The sequence below is a fragment of the Herpailurus yagouaroundi genome, unplaced genomic scaffold (genome assembly GCF_014898765.1).
Source record: "Herpailurus yagouaroundi ecotype Mexico unplaced genomic scaffold, PumYag 142, whole genome shotgun sequence".
Lineage (NCBI taxonomy): Eukaryota > Metazoa > Chordata > Mammalia > Carnivora > Felidae > Herpailurus > Herpailurus yagouaroundi.
This window is the reverse complement of record NW_024412397.1, coordinates 38,429,936-38,445,240: the sequence shown is the minus strand read 5'-3', so window position 1 is coordinate 38,445,240 and position 15,305 is coordinate 38,429,936. Positions and strand designations below refer to the sequence as shown.

The 15,305-nt window shown below is 42.2% G+C and overlaps 1 protein-coding gene across 4 annotated transcripts in view; it reads left to right on the top strand.

Moving 5' to 3' along the window:
• MAPRE2 (microtubule associated protein RP/EB family member 2) overlaps positions 1 to 15,305 on the top strand; it is a 161,408-nt gene that overhangs the window by 58,246 nt on the left and 87,857 nt on the right. The window contains exon 1 of one of the 4 annotated variants that reach the window (XM_040479080.1): positions 1,843 to 2,106. The exons of the other annotated variants lie outside the window; for them this stretch is intronic. Within the exon in view, the coding sequence (XP_040335014.1) occupies positions 1,988 to 2,106 (119 nt within the window). The 5' untranslated portion in view covers positions 1,843 to 1,987. Of the gene's footprint in view, positions 1 to 1,842; positions 2,107 to 15,305 lie in introns of those variants that run through there. 4 annotated transcript variants of the gene reach the window in all.

The following is a 15,305-nucleotide window of genomic DNA, read 5'->3' as shown; positions in this document are numbered from 1 at the left end:
AGTAAGAGGAACTGTGGATCTTTGTAGCAATGACTGCACACACTCACAGGCCTCATTAGCTCAGTGTGCAGTGTGAGGCTTGCTGTATATCTCTTGTACTTAGATATGTTTATCTGTGTACCTTGCAAGTCTTAGGTCAGAAGTAGATCCTTACTGTACGAGGGGGAAAAAAATCTCATGTGATGAGATTCAGTGGAGTTCACTGGAAAAGCAGAAAACAAAAACTTCTAAAATATGGCCCCAAAGAAGAATATAAAATAGAAAACAAAAAACAAAAAAAACCAAAAAACCCTGTTTGAGATTATCATTACCATCTGGGTTGCGAACTTTTTGCTTCTAATTCTAGAAGCTTGGTGCCAGAAATAACTTATTACCACGGAGATACACTGGAGAATTGTCAGGAATGACAAAGTTGTGGGTTGTTTTTTTTTAAATGTCTGTACCACAAAATGATAAAGCTGATAAACCATACAATGATGTGAAGGGATGAGCCATATAGCCTCGTACTTTCTGCTACATACATTTATGCTGTCTTTTATACCCCGGTTCTTCCCTTCACACCCACAAAAGGTCAGAGACCACTTTTGATGAGCAGAGATCCTTTAAAGTCTCTTCTCCTCTCTGAAGGAAAGCAATGGATGCATCTGGGGTCTGTTGAGAGTTTATAATCTAATCCATCGACTTTGCCTAGTACTAGCAATTCGGCTCACAGGTCTGTTCACAGTGGTCATGTTGCGAATGTACATAAAGTACTTGATTCTTACTTACCTTGATCTATATTTATGAGCTCACATTAAATATAGATCAGTACTGTCCAATCACATTGATAAAAAGCATGTCATTTTGATGTTCCAGTTCACCGCTTCCTAGCTCTGTGACCTTGAGCAAGTTACTTTAATCTCACTAGTTTACTCATTTTTTTTTAATATATGAAATTTATTGTCAAATTGGTTTCCATAGAATAGTTGACTCATTTTAAAATAGGGGTGATGATAATCGCACTTGTCTCATAGCCAATGTATTTGAAAATTGTGTGGCAGTGATACAGAACAGCTAGAATGTGGGGAGCTTTCAAATACTTAAGTTGAGTGTTGACTTGTTTAATACAAATGAAAATAAAATAAATGAGTTAATTATAGGTATCAAGAGGCAGTTGAAGAATTGGAATTGGGGGCTCTTGGGTTACCCTGTGCTAAAAGGGTAGCTATTTTTTTAAGCCCTCTTTGAGAATTCTTTTGTGCAGATAATCTCTTAATTTGCAATCTTTAATCTTCACATTACTAAAGGAAAGGCTACATTGATTGGAAGGAAAAGCAGTTTTCTTTTAGGTTTTCAGCTTTGGGGCTTCTTTTGGGAAGGAGGTTGCTGCTGTTGAGAGAATGGGGGAGGAAGCTGATAAGGTGAACGTTTTCTAGAAGCAGGCCACCATATCTTTCTATATATTTTTTGAAACCAGACCGGGCTTAATTTGAATGCTGTAAGAACTTGGTATTGAAGGAGTTAAAGGGTCTCCCACACCCCTCTGCCTGAATCGTTCTTTTGTGTACACAGCTGCAGTTGGAGCACGGGTCGGAAAGGAAATGGTTAGAGGAAGAGCTGGTTTTCAGACGAGGCGAGTCTGCGAGGGGGGCTGGGGGTGGCCTGGGGTTTTACGTGCCAGATGTAGGCCTGCCCCGGTGCCTGCCTGGAGCTGCTGGCATGGTCACGCCTCGGCCCAGTGCGAATTGAGGAGAGGTGATGAGTTAGCGGGTTGCTATGGTGACAGGCCCGGCCACGTGACCCGGTGCTGCTGCCGGCGCTTTGACGTCAGCAGCCGGGAGGGCGGGACGCAGGAGGGCGGGGCGGGAGCCGAGCGGGGAGAAGGGAGCCAGCGAGCAGGCGGCAGGCAAGGTCTGCGCGAGGAGCAGGCGAGCGGGAAGACGCGACGCAGCCACCTTCCTCACCAGCCAGCCCGCCGCGGTTTGTTCCCTACCTCGGGAGTGCGCCAATGCCTGGTCCGACCCAAACCCTGTCCCCAAATGGCGAGAACAACAACGACATCATCCAGGATAACGGGACCATCATTCCTTTCCGGAAGCACACAGTGCGCGGGGAGCGTTCCTACAGGTAATGGGGCTGGCACCGGGAGCGGCGCCGGGCGGGGGAGCTCGGCGGGGGCGCGCGGAAATCCGGCCCGTTATATAATGGAGCGGACACTGCGCCCGGACCGGGCTGCAGACGTGCGTTCACGAGGGCGCTTGTGATCATTTGCTGTTTCCATGTGTCATGTTAGCCGTGCATTGAGGCTTCATGATTGCAGATGGAGAGCATTTTGTGAATAGGTTTGCTGCCTGCGAGGGGTCTCCTTCCATCGCCTTCCTTCCACACTGGTAAAAACGCAAGCAGTTTCTTCCCTTTCTCCAAAGAGAGACACGCTGTAGCACTTCCTTTTCTCCTTTCCTTTAGATTTTAAAGGAACCATTGGGTAGGCTGTGCCTAAAGGCAGAGAACGGGAGGATGGCGAGAAAAATATTTGCGCTTGCCCTGGTGTGTGTGCAGGAAAGATGGAATCCTCTAGATTAAGCTGCAGTCTGTGATGTTAAACCGCCAGATTGATGGAGCTTTGTAAGAATTCTGCTCGCTGATTGGTGCAAGGATTGACAGCAGAGGTCACCGTGTCAGACATTCACCAAAATCTTCTCCATAGAACCAGTGGTTTATTAGAAAGAGACCGGACTGCAATGGACCTGAGGAAAACCGGGTGCCCTTATGCATTTTCTTAGGAGTTTATAGCCTCCGCATGGGTGGGGGAGCCCGCCCTTGTTTAAACAGTAGGAAGGTAATTCCTGCTATTTTGCTGAGGTCTGATGTGAGGCTGGGACTGATCTTGGTCATTGTATTGTGAGCTTTTTGATTAATGAGTCGGACTGTAAGGTTGGCATCATTTTTACATTAGCATATCTGGCAGTATGTTGTAGTAGATAAGCTCATTAAAATTGTTTGCATTGTTTGATAAGGATAACAATGTAATGGAGAATGCAGCTAGAGCCTAATGCAGCTCAAGGCCAGACTTGAGGGGAGACTGATAGCTTCCCTCATATTTCCTCTGAAGTTCTTTTGTACTAGGGTAGTTATTTTTAAATGTTACCTTGATAACCACTAACAATGCTTTTGCTTTCAGGCAGAGCACACATACCTCTAAAGCGCATCCTCTCAGCTAGTGAGCAACAGGAAATAACTCTTTTTTTTAATGCCTTCATCTAAACGTTTGTTCAGATGGTATTATGGGTATTCGGTGGTGTGTATAAATATGACATAATTACAAAATAGGACCAAGAGTACCCTGACTTCCTCTGTGGCCAAAGAAACCCTATTTGCTGACTCAAAAAAAAAAAAAAAATCATAAGCAACCTTTGCCCTGTCATCTCTGGCAGTTACATAAATACTTGGAGTTAATTTTGGCTGTGCCCATGAGGTCACCAAAATCTCATGCCTTATGGTTCCAGCTAATAGGTTGACATGGCATCCTTACAGATTCCAAGCACTTGTTATTCTCTTAATATAAACCAAAATTGGTCCACAGCTTCTGGGACTGTCTCCTTTTGAAGATCCTTGTGATTGGAACATTGGGTCCCTTCTCTCCCTTACTCATCCACCTTTCCCTGTGCACATTCCAAAGCCTAAAATAGAATTGAAAAACAAAAAACCCAAACCCTGAGTTGCTTTTAAACCTCACTTCTTTCAACTGTTCTTACAGATAATAAATTTGAAACCCTCGTTTCTTAAGTGACTTAATCTCTGCCGTATAAGTAGCAGTTGCTTGTAAGAGTTCGAATTTTACCACATACGCCAAAGGAAGTTGCCTAGTTGGGTTTTATTAGTCATATAAACAAACTTGAAATGGCAATGGAAAATCACTTGGTGGTGGAAAGGCTAAATGCTACCTTTTGGTGGCAAACTATTGCTATAAAATGAAATCTTATTTACCTTTTAAATTCAATTTAAGTTATTTCCATGTCCTAAATTATTTCCAGTTTGTTTTGAGTCCCTGTAATGGTACCTGAAATTCTATGAAAAACAAAACTGAATTTAAAGAAGATCTGACTGTACAAAATTCTGAAGTCAGTAAGAGCATTATTGCATTTGTATTTTATATAATAGGATTACTGGACACCATAGTGAGAGATGTCATAGGTTAAATGAAGAAGGAATCCTCCAAGGTGGCATTGGTATTAAATTACACAAAGGGGGTACGCTAAGACAGATCCACCTTATGTTTTCTTTGGTCTGCTTTCCTTTCAAAGTGGATGGCCCATGTAGTATAACTCTCACTTATTTTTTTGGAGGGGCATAGGGGAAGGAAAAATGTGAGACATTTTTCTATCCAGGAAGTGTTCCATAATTACTTTGGCATCTTGAGGCTGGAATAATATTGCCATGTAATTGCTGAGGAAACTTGGAAGGTACTGTGAAAGCCCAAGTAGAGAGATTTAACCAAATAAAGTCTACTTTGGTGGTGGGTTCATTATAGCCCTCAAAAATTATATGTGCTTAAGAGTTCTTTTTGCGTCCCATGGAGTGTCTGGGTAAGACCGGAGCCCTGGGACGATCAGAGGGAATACTTTTCCTGATTCCGTTGCTGACTTCTTTACCAGCGGTTCCCTTACCTTTGGCTTCATTTTCTGTATTTGCTCGTTAGCTTCAACCATTTAAAACAAAGACTTTCTTAAACGATCTATGTAAATACAAGAAGAATGCCATTACTACTGCAAAGGGATCTTCCCGGAGCTCCAGGACCAGAGCTGGCATAGGTGAGAAGAGGAGAGGACACGTAGGGAACAACACTGTTCTTTCCAGCACTGTCAACTGGACAGATGGTCACTCTTCCCAGCAAGAGACCTTATCGTCATGACATTTGCACTGGATCGTTCACAGATAAGGGTCAAATATGGTTCATGACCCAGATTATCTTAATCCAGGTATCTCTTTGTGTAACCAAGCCCATTTTTGTAGTCTGGACTGGAGAGGGTGGTACGCCATTATTGAAACCCAGGTGCGCTTTGATAGGAAGAGCAAGTTACCTTTCGGAAATTATTCTCATTAGTGATTTCAGTTGAAAGGAGCCCGTGCAAAAATGGCTCAGCAGGACTGTGTGGATGTTTCCACCATTCATGTTCACTACTGTGTGAGTGCCTTGGACCCAGCTTCCTCAGTGCATTTATGAGCACGAGAAATCCATATATTTTAAGAGCTGCTTAAAAAATAAATGTGGTGTGGGCCATCTGAGGTGACACTGTTTAATTCAGAGAGCGAATGAGTCGTGTTCTGGCTCTCCCTGGAGGAGCTACTCCCTATAGCTCTGTTTCATGCAGATGCTAGTAGGAAATGAGATTTATTAACTGGCCTTCTGCCCACTGCATCTTTGTTTGCATACTCCAGTCTTTTAAGAATGAACGTATAAGTCCAGGGGACTGTTTCCACATGAGTGTTTGAACATGCAACTACAGTAGCATATGTTTCGGAATACTAAAAAAAAAAAAAAAAAAAAAAAAGGCTTGGCCCCAGGAAGTGGACTGTAAAGGAAGGCAAAACTTAAAATGTAAGCCTAAGACCTTGGCCCTCCCACCCAGCATTGCCAGTTTTGCAAAATGAACTCTTAAGAAAAATAAAAAGAAATATCGTGTGTGTATAAAAGAGTTGTGAAGGCATGTTCCATTTCATAGAGGCTGTCATAACACGGCTTTCTCTGACCAGAATGTAGATTTCTGATCCTTACTCCCCACAACAGCAGCTGCAGACAGCAAAAAGTCTAGCTTCGCTTGTCTATTAGGTATGTCACAGTATCATCTGGGTTTACTTGTCATAGGAACTTTTCGGAAAGAGTGACTTTAGTCCTTAATATTTTTCTTCGTATTTGTAAAAATCAAAGGATTACTTGATGCTTGGTAGGTGCCTAATTTTCAACTTCTCTTCAGGCTTCTTTGTCCGAACTTCTGTTAAGGGGGTGGTCTTCTGGGCACCTGTGGTGAGATGCTCACCCGTATTCAGCAGTGGGTGTCACTGGTTGTATCTTCTTACAGGGTACAATCCTGGCAGAACAGTGGCTTGAAGTGGTCCTCTGAGTTGAGGACGTTGATTTCCATATGCAGTATCTTTTCTGTATTGATAGGACCTCTTGAAGCTTCCATGAATAATCCCTTAGATTAATGGAGCAGGAAATACTGGTACTAATCTAAATATTCCATTCGGTTTAGACAGTTCGACAAATTCCTGAGATAGGTCTGAGATAGATGCCCCTTAAGGACTTTGAGTTGGAGCAAAATCAGATGTATAAGCAACTCCTTGTGTAACAGATTTACCTTGTTGTGAATACTTGGCTTGATCTAATAGTAAACGTGGTTTGCATTTCCTCAGTCCACAGTGATTCAAAGTAGAAAAAGATCCCCTCAAAGCCAGTGTGCTCTAGGAAACTAAACAACACTGAGGAAGACCGTAAGTCTTGGTGAAAGGAGTGTAGGCTTTAGAATCAGAATTTTCATTGGCCTGACAAGGTGTGCATATTGGGCAGTAGTGGAAGATAAGGCCGAGGCATTGAAAGGCAGGCAGGGTAGTCAGAACTTGAAAATTGAAGGCTAATGAAAACTCATTAATGGAAAAACAGCATAATGAAAATAGAAATGCATGCTGGCATTAATCTCTTGTTTTGAAATGGGAGTTGAAAGGAAATGGGGAGTCCTCCAGTGCCCCACCCTAGAGGGCCAGAATTGCTAGAGAATACTCAGTTTGCCCTGACTGAATTCTCAAGCCCCGCCCTAGAGACTAGGTGTACGTTCTTGACTTGAGTCCTCCTTCCGGGAGTAGAAGCAATCAAAGCAGCTTTGTCCCTTCACAGGACTGGCAGTTAGCTCAGACAGTGACTTCTGTATTTGTAGAAGCCCAGTTCATAGTTAGCTGTAGAACTTCAAGAGGTAGCTAGCATATAGCTTCAAGAGGGCGCTGTTCTAATCCTCCCAAACTCAGAAGGTGGGTGGATGATACTTCATTGTGAAGGATCCTTCTGAGTCATTTAAGGCCAGAAAATGTACAGATATTCTCAGATGAAGCTTCCTGGAGCACTCCAAATGGCTCCAGAGTCAGTTCCTTATACGGCTAGAAGGTGATCCCCTTGATGGCAGGTTCTAGAGTAGACTGAGCATTTAACCTGGATTGAGTAGATTTGCTTACTTTTGAATTTTTTACATTTCACTTAAAAAAAATTGATTTGTTCTTTTCTTGTGAAAAGTATGTTTCTTCACAATGAAATATGTTAGAATATATATAGTTAGAATAGTTTCATTCTTCCTGACTTTAGGCTGCCATTCAGTGTCGGCCTCTGTGATACTAAATTGGATGTGTCCTACTCCCCTGGCATCTTACGCACAATTCCAGCAGCCCTTTTTCCTATAACACTCCCCACACATCCCACCAGTATGACAGGGACCTTGCTTCTTAGTTCACTTCAAAATTCTGATGGTTTATCTCAGTATTTGGGGCCCTTAGAATTTGTATTTTCCTGAGAAAATTCTTTCAAAATGGAAATGTATAATTCACATAGGCAAAAACTGAAATTACCCACCTTTCAACCTGTAGTATGAATCAAAGAAATTTCTCCAAAATTTTTTTGTTAAATGCATCCCCTAAGGGTGATCATTCATTTTAATGAAAATAGCGGGATAAAGATTAAACAGTTTTTGTAGGCCACCAAGAAATAATTTCTTAGTAGGTTACTTAAAAAAAGTAAAAATACTTGTACGTTTTCAGTGTCAGATCTCCCCTGGCTAATTAGAATTTTACTCACTTGAACCAGGACAGACTTGCTTCTTTTTTTTTTTTTTTTTTTTAATTTTTTTTTTCAACGTTTATTTATTTTTGGGACAGAGAGAGACAGAGCATGAACGGGGGAGGGGCAGAGAGAGAGGGAGACACAGAATCGGAAACAGGCTCCAGGCTCCGAGCCATCAGCCCAGAGCCTGACGCGGGGCTCGAACTCACGGACCGCGAGATCATGACCTGGCTGAAGTCGGACGCTTAACCGACTGCGCCACCCAGGCACCCCCAGACTTGCTTCTTTAGGCATGATTTTTTTGTTTGTTTGTTTCTAAAAGAGCAGAAGGTGATGATATATACGTAGGATAGTCAAGTTGATATGGCTCCTTTTAGTGATGGTGTACTTTGTGTAGTTTGTCCAGTAAAGAAAATATGGCTAGAGCTCAGTCTTTGTTATTTCTAGACCTGACTTGCTAGAGGCAAGAGGCATCAGATTTTGGCCATGACTTGGAACAGAAAAGAAAAAGGGCAAGAGATTTGAGAGCGAAAAGTAGGAGTTAAAAATGTATAGTGTGCTCAGGGGCGCCTGGGTGGCTCAGTCGGTTAAGCGTCCAACTTCGGCTCAGGTCGTGATCTCACGGTTTATGGGGTCGAGTCCCACTGACAGCTCAGAGCCTGGAGCCTGCTTTGTATTCTGTGTCTCCCTCTCTCTCTGCCCCACCCCTGCTCTTGCTGTGCCTCTCAATAAAATGAATAAAAACGTTAAAAAAAATTTTTTTTAATGTATAGTGTGCATTGGTAGTCTATAAGACTTGTCATCTATCATAGAGAATTGGTCCTGGAGTCGATGGTCAGTGTTGGTTGTTGCATAAGCCTGAAATTTCTCTTCTACTGTTCTTCCTTAGATTTCTGTGATCCCATTTTTTCCCCCTCAGAAGTGGTGTTTTTGTTTTGCTTTGTTTTAAAGACATTAATTTTTTTCTTGAGTATAATCCTATCCTGGCAAAGCCCTGAGAGGTAACTTGTCAAAATTGCCAGAGGCATGAACATTTCGGGGACATGTTCCTATGCTAAATAGCAGTATCCCTTTATTTAAGAGCCCCCAACCCTGTGATTCCTTGCAGGGTTTGCATTTGGTGGGTCCACACGTCGGGAGAAAGTGAAGCTTCCAAAGTGGGCTCCACCCCCTACCACATCTATGTCCTTTTGTCATTTTGAAATACCAAAACATGTTTTCAAGTTGTTGCTAATGTAGCTTTTTAAATTCCCACTTCTGGATTCTACATAGGAATTGAGATTTAAGCCCAAACTCCCACAGTCGCTCAAGAATCTATTCTTTAGGCAACCTTACTGACTTCTCCGCTCCTGGGCCCCCAGAATGCAGAGGGAAATATTGCACAGCCCCTCCTCCTAAAACCCCCAGGGTCAGGGACAGCAGGCTGTCAAATAGTACTTGGTAGGAGGCATCTGAGAAGGTGGGGGGACCTACACTTGACCCCGATTTTTGTGATGACTGTCCAGCAGAAGTGAAGTTATCAGTCCTGTAATTTTCACAAGCTTTCAGAAATGGAGCATTGTAAATAAAAACTGTGTGTGTGTGTGTCTCCCTTAGTATGACCTCTGTAAATAAGTTTTAATACAGCCATGAGGCACAGTCTCAGCAATGTTGAGGGACCTGCGTAGGAAAGTTCCTTTATCCTGACAGAAAGTCATGTGGGAAGAGTAAAAGGCTTATCTCTTTGATCTCCAGATTTTTATGATAGTTGCATTGACCATCACTAGGTTAAATACAGTACAGTATACTGTTATACAGAAAGGAAAATAAGACGATTCCCACTTAAATGATGTGCACAGAGAAACAGAATAATAATGGTGGCAACTGCACAGATAAGTACATGTGTACCATTTTGTTTTTAAATTGGAATTCCATAAGTGTATTGCCTCATCAGTGGTGGTTCAGTTAGTACTTTAATAGCACGAATTTTAAAAATTAGTTTTCGTTTAGCATTATCTCACGGTTCGTGGGTTCGAGCCCCGCGTGGGGCTGTGTGCTGACAGCTCAGAGCCTGGAGCCTGCTTGAGATTCTGTGTCTTCCTCTCTGCCCCTCCCCAACTCGAGTGCGCTCTCTCCCTCCCTCCCTCTCTCTCTGTCTCTCTCTCAAAAATAAACATTAAAAATTTTTTTTTAATTAGTTTTCATTTAAATCATGAGGTTTATGGGCTGAAATATGTTGGGAAGCATCTCCAAATAACAGACTTACTGAAGTCACATGGATGATGGTAAAGAATTGCCAAATGCAGGTACTATTCTTACATTAAAAAAAGGTCACAGATCACAAATGAAATGTGCTCCTCCAGTATCTGCCCTGTGAGGCTGCGCACATAGCAGCCCATAGCCCAGATTTTGTTTCATTTTCTCCCGGCTGCTCTGGAGCCGCCGCCTGTGTTGATCTGTAATGCGTCCGGCCTGCTTAGTATGCTCCAGGAATATTGTACTAACTGCAAAATAATCCTCTGGGAGATTTCTTTCTCGATACCCCCTTGGAATTTTTGTTTTCTTCTCTTCGTTTGAGCACCTGCTGTGTGTGTGAGGTGCTATGTGGGCCCCTAAAGCTGGAGGTACCATGTCAGTGCCATTTTTTCGGCTGCAGACGTCTGGCCTCCCCAGCTCTTCGACCAGCTTCCTACCTTCTGGAAGTTATTGAGCAATATCTGGCCTTAATGTGACCCCTGCGATAGTGCCATGCCAGCAGGAAACCAGCCATCTGCATTCACGGTACCTCCCTGCTCCAGCCCCCTCACCCCCCAGTCTGGATGAAGGCTGAGCGAATCCCCATGGAGACTGACCAATTAGGAATAAACAAAAGGGGAGCTCTGAGTGCATTATCCCAGCTATAGGGACCTGCTCACCATCAATAACCATGAAATAGAAAGCTCGTGGAGTTTGTGGGCTGAATGTCTTGTTAGTAAAGGAGGATGGGGAAGAGGGGGTGCTCGGTGGGTACAGTGTGAGGGCTTCCCAGACGGGTGTGCCAGCCTCTCCCTCCTCACTCTTTGACCCCTGTCTTTCTGTGTCTGGGAGCAGAGTGGATCTGCCCCTCCAACGCCAGCTCTCCAGAGAGGAGGAGAAAGAGATGAGAGCCATCAGCCAGCGAGGCTGGGGGCTGATGGCAGAGAGAACAGGGACCTGTAAGTCTTTGCAAAATCCCCTCGTGGGGCTAGCAGTGCACGGTAAATTGAAAAGCAGGTTTGGTGTTTGAGAAGCCAGGTTTTCTCTCCCTGGGATTTCTGATCTGCACATAGCATTGTCATAACATTGACTTAAAGGTGTCAGCATGAATAACAGCAAACATATTTCTAGCCTGTGTGATGACTGTGTCACTGCTACCTCAACCCCAGTTCAGAACTTGGACTGGACTGAGCAGATGGTCTGCACCATCCGGCACCTCCGTTCTTGGTCCACCCTCAGAACAGTCGGGGTTCTCAAAGTCTCAGGTTGCTAGAGAGACAGACTCACTATGCCAGCTCTACCCTTTTCTAACCAGATGATCTAGTGTAAACTTTTTAGCCTCTTGAGCCTCGTTTTTCTCTTAGCCTCTTAAGCCTCTTAAGCAGGTGGAAATAATAATAGCATCAGCCTCACAGAGTTCTTAATGAGGATTTAAATGAACTATGGAATATAAAGTATACCAAGCAGTGACTGGTACAAAGTAAACATCTCTTAAAATGTCAGCTAGTAGGGGCACTTGGGTGGCTCAGTCTGTTGAGCACCCGACTCTTGACTTCAGCTCAGGTCATGATCCCAGAGTCATGGGATCGAGCCCCACATCAGGTTCCATGCTGAACATGGAGCCTCCTTAAGATTCTGCCTCTCTCACTCCCTCTGCCCCTTTCCCCTGATTGCATACATGCTCTGTCCCTCACTCGCAAATAAATGAATAGAATAGAATAGGATAGAATAGAACGGAACTGTCAGCCAGTATTGTTAGGAGTTCCAGTCTACTGTCGTCACCCTTTTTCTATAATAATCTATTATCTTTGTGGCCTCAGTACCTGTTACAGTACCTGGCGTGTAGCAGGTGTTAGTTAAAAGTCTAAATTGAATCAGAGGAAAAAATTCAAACAAATCACATGGTAGCCCTTTCCCTCTTATCAGCTTTTTTAAGAATTAACTTAGATGCACTAAACTGCATCCATTTAAAGTGTAGGTGAGGTTTGGCCATGTATTTGCCCTTGAAGCCATCACTGCCAGAAGATGCCTGGTACCCTTTGTCCGTAGCCCGAGGCAACCACTGCTCTATATTGGTAATTGCTTACATGGTCACCAACCAGTAGGTTACATTTGATCTAAATGGAACCATGCAGATTGTACTCTATAGTGTCTGACTTCTTATAGTCAGCATAATCTTGAGATTCATCCAGATTGGGTTTATCAGCAGTTCGGCACTCTTGGTTGCTGAACAATCCATTGTATGGTTGCACCATATTTTATCATTCACCAGTTGATGAACATTTGGGTTACTTCCAATTCTTAGCAATTATGAATAGAACTTCTGTGAATTGTCATGTACAGTCTTTATGGGAATATATGTTCTCATCTCCCTGGGGTAAATACCTAGGAGGGAAATGATTGAGTCCTATAGTCAACCTTAAGAAACCGCAAATGTCCAGAGCGGTTGTGCCATTGTTCCTGCCAGCAACGCATGAGAGTTCTAGGTGCTTCACCTCTTTGGCAACACTTGGTGTTATCAGTCTTGTAAATTTTGGCCATCCTTAACAGATGTGTAGAGGTATCTCATGGAGATTTTAATTTATATTTTCCTGGAGATGAATGATACTAGCTGTCTTTTTGTGTGCTTATTTGCCTTTTGCGTATCTTTAGTGAAGCGTCGGCTTAAATCAGTTGCTTGTTTTTTAAAATGAGGTGTTTTATCTTCTTGTTGTTAAGGGGATTATAAAAATGTATTTAGATATTGTAATATAGTCTTGTCTTAGATTTTAATGGATATGGGTCTTGTGTTCTTCACCTGCATACAAACTCCTCAAGAAAAAAGAAGAGTTGATCTACCTGGTCTTTGTCTACAGTGCCTTTTCTAGCAGTTAGGTCCAGCTCTCTGTAGGTATGTGTTAACAGACTCTATTAAAATAGACTTGGGGGGGGGTGGGCAGAACGACTACTACACCCACTTTAAAAGTTGCATATGAGTGAGTTAAATTTAACAGCTAGGTTTTCCTTGGCATCTGGATAGCTAGGGGATGTTTTTTTCTGTGGAGAAGAACCCAGTAATTACGTAGATACTTTTTTCTTTGTATTGAGTGTCCCCTTGATGTTGGATCAACTTTTCCACTCCTGTGTTTGAGGAAAATGTGTGTAGAAATGTTTTCTCTTTTAAAGGTAGCAAAGAACAATTTTCACACTTTTAAAAATCTGGGTATTTAAGCATTGGATGCCCTCCGTTTTCTTTTTTCTTTTTCTTTTTTTTTTTTTTAACTCAGAGGCAAACATCCCCCAGTTCTTCCTCGATGCATTCTCTTAATTTGGAAGCTTTGATGTTGTTAGTTTGACTCCAGACTTCTCTAAACCCCCAAGGAGAAATTGCCTTAAGTAGAATTGAGAAACTGGGAAGCAAATGTCCAGTAAAATCTTTGGTTTACCTGAAAGGATCAACTGAGGGACCTTGTGATTTTTGAGAAGAGTGGGGATGCTTAGCTTCCAGAATCTTCTCAGCTAAGAGCCAAATTTTCGTAACCAAATATGTTTCAAAATCTAAAGATATTATAAAATATCTTATGACTTCATAAATGCCCTAGGTCTACTAGTACATTTTGTGAGCTTAACTTATTTCCTCTGTCGTTTATTCATCTTCTTGCAAAACCTTCAGGCCAAATTCCAGATGAGTTACTGCTTCCATGATAGCAGTAATCTTGCAATCTAGGTTATGGATGATTATTTTCTGTGGTCTAGTTGGGACAGAGCAGGTCACAGCCACTCAGATATCACTTGAGAATTGAGTGTGTTCTTTTTGCTTTAATTGAGCTTGTTCCGTGAAAGGAAGCCAAATACCATTAGACAGGACGTCCTGTGATTCCCTTAGTTTACGATGGCCAAGGACGTGACTTTTTTTTTTTTTTATAAGATGATTGCTTGTTTCCTTTCCTGTTAACACGGGAGCCCAGAACCAGTAATGTCCATTTGGCTTAAAGGACTTTAACTAGCAGACAGCTGAACCTCTGCCAAAAATCACCTGAAGAATTCTGGAACATGAAAAAAATGTCCTTGTCTTTTTATGTGAGCCAACAACGATTTGGTCATTATTAGCATTTAAGTGACCACCAGTTCTGATGTTTTGAAATAATAAACTGCCAAAAGAGGAAATGACCAAACTACAAGTTCTTGGAATTAAACAGGCTACCATAAAAATTCTGGAAGCCAGTACATTGTGGTACACCTATACAATGAAACGTAGCACACATACTACACATGAAGAAGATACAACAGCTTTCACAATACGTTAAGAGGAGCAAGTTGATCAGTACAAAAGTGTGTGTGGACTGTTTTGATTCCCAGGGCTGCTGTAACTTATTACCACCGACTGGGCGGGTTGAAATTTATTCCCTCAAAGTTGTGAAGACTAGAATCCTGAAATGAAGGTGTTGGAAGGGCTGTGCTCCCTCCGAAGCTTGTAGCTACCTCACTCCAATCTCTGCCTCTGTTATTCCATGACCTCCTTCCCTGTGTGTCTGTGTCTTTGTTTCCACATGGCCTTCTTAGTATAACTTCCAACTAATTACATATGCCATGACTGTTTCCTAATAAGATCATATAGTAAAGTTTCAAGTGGATGTGAATTCTGGAGGGTCACTGTTCAACCGTGTGTGTGTGTGTGTGTGTGTGTGTGTATACATACCCATTTTAATAAGTGCATATAAAATTCATACACATACCCCACACACTCCTATAAAAGGTAAAAGTCATCTTTAATTTTATTTCTGCTTTTTCTATAGTGAAAAAATACTGACTTAATATAAAAAACATTTTTTAAAGTAACACCTTTGACATCTACCTTTAAACAAAATGAGTTTTTTGGGGGTACCTGGGTGGCTCAGTTAAGCATCTGACTCTTGATCTCATGGTTCATGAGATCAAGGTTTATGTCAGGCTCTGTGCTGACAGCTCAAAGCCTGCTTGGTATTCTCTCTCCCTCTCTCTCTCTGCCCCTCTCCTACTTGTGCTGTCCCTCTTTCTCTCAAATTTGAAAAAAAAAATGTTTTTGTTTTTTACTAACATCCCATTTTGAGTTTCACTTTGTCTAATCAAATGAAAACAATCTTAAGACTCTTTCGTAGCATATATACACACACAAATACGTATATGAGTCAATATTTTATGGTATTAGGTTTATTATGTTTAGTATACTATCAATAGCTAAAACTGAAATAATGTAAACTACGTCTTGAAGACATTGGGTCAGCCAGCGTAATACCAGGTGTTTAAGTCTGGAGAGGCAAAAAAAAAAAAA